The sequence below is a fragment of the Myotis davidii genome, unplaced genomic scaffold, assembly GCF_000327345.1.
Source record: "Myotis davidii unplaced genomic scaffold, ASM32734v1 scaffold328, whole genome shotgun sequence".
NCBI classification, from domain to species: domain Eukaryota; kingdom Metazoa; phylum Chordata; class Mammalia; order Chiroptera; family Vespertilionidae; genus Myotis; species Myotis davidii.
The window spans coordinates 415,067-418,939 of NW_006300373.1; the positions used below are offsets into that span (position 1 = coordinate 415,067).

Genomic DNA, 3,873 nt, shown 5'->3' on the forward strand with positions numbered 1-3,873 from the left:
ACCGTGGGCAGCCTGCTCATCGTCGCCATCGTCAACATGGTGGGTTCTGGTGCCGGGTGGGGAGGGGCCCTGGCGAGGACCCTATGCCTGCCTCCTGGTGGCGGGAGCCAGGCCTGAGCCCGGGAACCTCCCAATTCTGGACCCCAAGAGTTTGGTTGCCCAAAAGCCACCCGTGGCGGAACCCTCCGCACAGCCCTGTGGCCGGGCCTCCTGGGGGTTCCGTGGTGGTGAGAGCTCCTCCCCCATTTTCCTGTTTCGGGTCCCAGGGAGCTCGCGTGGCCAGCCCCACAGGAGGTGTCCTGAAGCACGGTGTCCCAGACACCCTGTCCTTTCTTCCTGGCCCCCCGAGGAGGCCCATCTCACCCTCGGGGAGACTGGGGGCCGTTCTGGGCTCAAGCTGGGAGGACATGGGGCCCCTGCCTCTCGGGCCCGGCTCTGTGTCCACGTCCATGTCCCTACGGTCCTTCCAGGCCCCACACCTAGTGAGGTCTTCCCCACTCCAGGCCCCTGACCCCACCTCTGTGCCCGTCCCCACTCCACGCCCCTGACCCCACCTCTGTGCCCGTCCCCACTCCACGCCCCTGACCCCACCTCTGTGCCCGTCCCCACTCCACGCCCCTGACCCCACCTCTGTGCCCGTCCCCACTCCACGCCCCTGACCCCACCTCTGTGCCCGTCCCCACTCCACGCCCCTGACCCCACCTCTGTGCCCGTCCCCACTCCACGCCCCTGACCCCACCTCTGTGCCCGTCCCCACTCCACGCCCCTGACCCCACCTCTGTGCCCGTCCCCACTCCACGCCCCTGACCCCACCTCTGTGCCCGTCCCCACTCCACGCCCCTGACCCCACCTCTGTGCCCGTCCCCACTCCACGCCCCTGACCCCACCTCTGTGCCCGTCCCCACTCCACGCCCCTGACCCCACCTCTGTGCCCGTCCCCACTCCACGCCCCTGACCCCACCTCTGTGCCCGTCCCCACTCCACGCCCCTGACCCCACCTCTGTGCCCGTCCCCACTCCACGCCCCTGACCCCACCTCTGTGCCCGTCCCCACTCCACGCCCCTGACCCCACCTCTGTGCCCGTCCCCACTCCACGCCCCTGACCCCACCTCTGTGCCCGTCCCCACTCCACGCCCCTGACCCCACCTCTGTGCCCGTCCCCACTCCACGCCCCTGACCCCACCTCTGTGCCCGTCCCCACTCCACGCCCCTGACCCCACCTCTGTGCCCGTCCCCACTCCACGCCCCTGACCCCACCTCTGTGCCCGTCCCCACTCCACGCCCCTGACCCCACCTCTGTGCCCGTCCCCACTCCACGCCCCTGACCCCACCTCTGTGCCCGTCCCCACTCCACGCCCCTGACCCCACCTCTGTGCCCGTCCCCACTCCACGCCCCTGACCCCACCTCTGTGCCCGTCCCCACTCCACGCCCCTGACCCCACCTCTGTGCCCGTCCCCACTCCACGCCCCTGACCCCACCTCTGTGCCCGTCCCCACTCCACGCCCCTGACCCCACCTCTGTGCCCGTCCCCACTCCACGCCCCTGACCCCACCTCTGTGCCCGTCCCCACTCCACGCCCCTGACCCCACCTCTGTGCCCGTCCCCACTCCACGCCCCTGACCCCACCTCTGTGCCCGTCCCCACTCCACGCCCCTGACCCCACCTCTGTGCCCGTCCCCACTCCACGCCCCTGACCCCACCTCTGTGCCCGTCCCCACTCCACGCCCCTGACCCCACCTCTGTGCCCGTCCCCACTCCACGCCCCTGACCCCACCTCTGTGCCCGTCCCCACTCCACGCCCCTGACCCCACCTCTGTGCCCGTCCCCACTCCACGCCCCTGACCCCACCTCTGTGCCCGTCCCCACTCCACGCCCCTGACCCCACCTCTGTGCCCGTCCCCACTCCACGCCCCTGACCCCACCTCTGTGCCCGTCCCCACTCCACGCCCCTGACCCCACCTCTGTGCCCGTCCCCACTCCACGCCCCTGACCCCACCTCTGTGCCCGTCCCCACTCCACGCCCCTGACCCCACCTCTGTGCCCGTCCCCACTCCACGCCCCTGACCCCACCTCTGTGCCCGTCCCCACTCCACGCCCCTGACCCCACCTCTGTGCCCGTCCCCACTCCACGCCCCTGACCCCACCTCTGTGCCCGTCCCCACTCCACGCCCCTGACCCCACCTCTGTGCCCGTCCCCACTCCACGCCCCTGACCCCACCTCTGTGCCCGTCCCCACTCCACGCCCCTGACCCCACCTCTGTGCCCGTCCCCACTCCACGCCCCTGACCCCACCTCTGTGCCCGTCCCCACTCCACGCCCCTGACCCCACCTCTGTGCCCGTCCCCACTCCACGCCCCTGACCCCACCTCTGTGCCCGTCCCCACTCCACGCCCCTGACCCCACCTCTGTGCCCGTCCCCACTCCACGCCCCTGACCCCACCTCTGTGCCCGTCCCCACTCCACGCCCCTGACCCCACCTCTGTGCCCGTCCCCACTCCACGCCCCTGACCCCACCTCTGTGCCCGTCCCCACTCCACGCCCCTGACCCCACCTCTGTGCCCGTCCCCACTCCACGCCCCTGACCCCACCTCTGTGCCCGTCCCCACTCCACGCCCCTGACCCCACCTCTGTGCCCGTCCCCACTCCACGCCCCTGACCCCACCTCTGTGCCCGTCCCCACTCCACGCCCCTGACCCCACCTCTGTGCCCGTCCCCACTCCACGCCCCTGACCCCACCTCTGTGCCCGTCCCCACTCCACGCCCCTGACCCCACCTCTGTGCCCGTCCCCACTCCACGCCCCTGACCCCACCTCTGTGCCCGTCCCCACTCCACGCCCCTGACCCCACCTCTGTGCCCGTCCCCACTCCACGCCCCTGACCCCACCTCTGTGCCCGTCCCCACTCCACGCCCCTGACCCCACCTCTGTGCCCGTCCCCACTCCACGCCCCTGACCCCACCTCTGTGCCCGTCCCCACTCCACGCCCCTGACCCCACCTCTGTGCCCGTCCCCACTCCACGCCCCTGACCCCACCTCTGTGCCCGTCCCCACTCCACGCCCCTGACCCCACCTCTGTGCCCGTCCCCACTCCACGCCCCTGACCCCACCTCTGTGCCCGTCCCCACTCCACGCCCCTGACCCCACCTCTGTGCCCGTCCCCACTCCACGCCCCTGACCCCACCTCTGTGCCCGTCCCCACTCCACGCCCCTGACCCCACCTCTGTGCCCGTCCCCACTCCACGCCCCTGACCCCACCTCCGTGCCCGTCCCCACTCCACGCCCGTCCCCACTCCCCTGTCCCCACCTCCGTGCCCCTGACACAGAGCTGGGCCTGGCGGGAGGTGCCTGTGATGCTGCCGGAGGCCTTGGGCCCAACCCTGCTTGCCCTGGCAGGTCCTGGAGTCCCAGGCCCTGACCACCTGTCATGGTACCGTCTTCTCTGCAGCCCTTGCTGCCCTCCCCAGCCCTGGGGCTGCCAGCTGGGAACCAGACCGACCTGAGCAGCCGGGAGAGGAACCCCTGGACCTCCTGCGAGCTCCTCCCGGTGAGTGCACCGGCCCTGGCTGCCCCGAGTCCCCAGGGTGCGGCCGAGTGGAGCCCAGCCTCTCCAAGGAGAGGTGGGGAAGGCCGCGGGGGGCGGAGCTGGAGACCACAGGAGTCTGGGTGTGGGCGCACTTGGTCCAGAGTGTGGGTGGGTTTGGTCCAGCTCAGGGTGGGGCTTGACTGCAGGGAGAAGGGTTTGGTCTTTGCTCTGGGGGCAGTGGGGAGCCACAGCATGCTCTAGAGCAGGAGAGGGAGGTGCAGAGACGCACTGGGAAGGACAAGCTCACGGCCAAACTCAAGGCAGGGAGGCTGTTCAGGCATGTGTGTGCC

The 3,873-nt window shown here is 71.4% G+C and overlaps 1 protein-coding gene across 1 annotated transcript in view; it reads left to right on the plus strand.

The window, feature by feature from the left end:
- ADCY7 (adenylate cyclase 7) overlaps positions 1-3,873 on the plus strand; it is a 35,502-nt gene that overhangs the window by 26,770 nt on the left and 4,859 nt on the right. Inside the window, exons 14-15 of the mRNA XM_015572639.1 lie at positions 1-39; positions 3,446-3,544. Coding sequence (XP_015428125.1) covers positions 1-39; positions 3,446-3,544 — 138 coding nt within the window. The remainder of the gene's footprint in view (positions 40-3,445; positions 3,545-3,873) is intronic.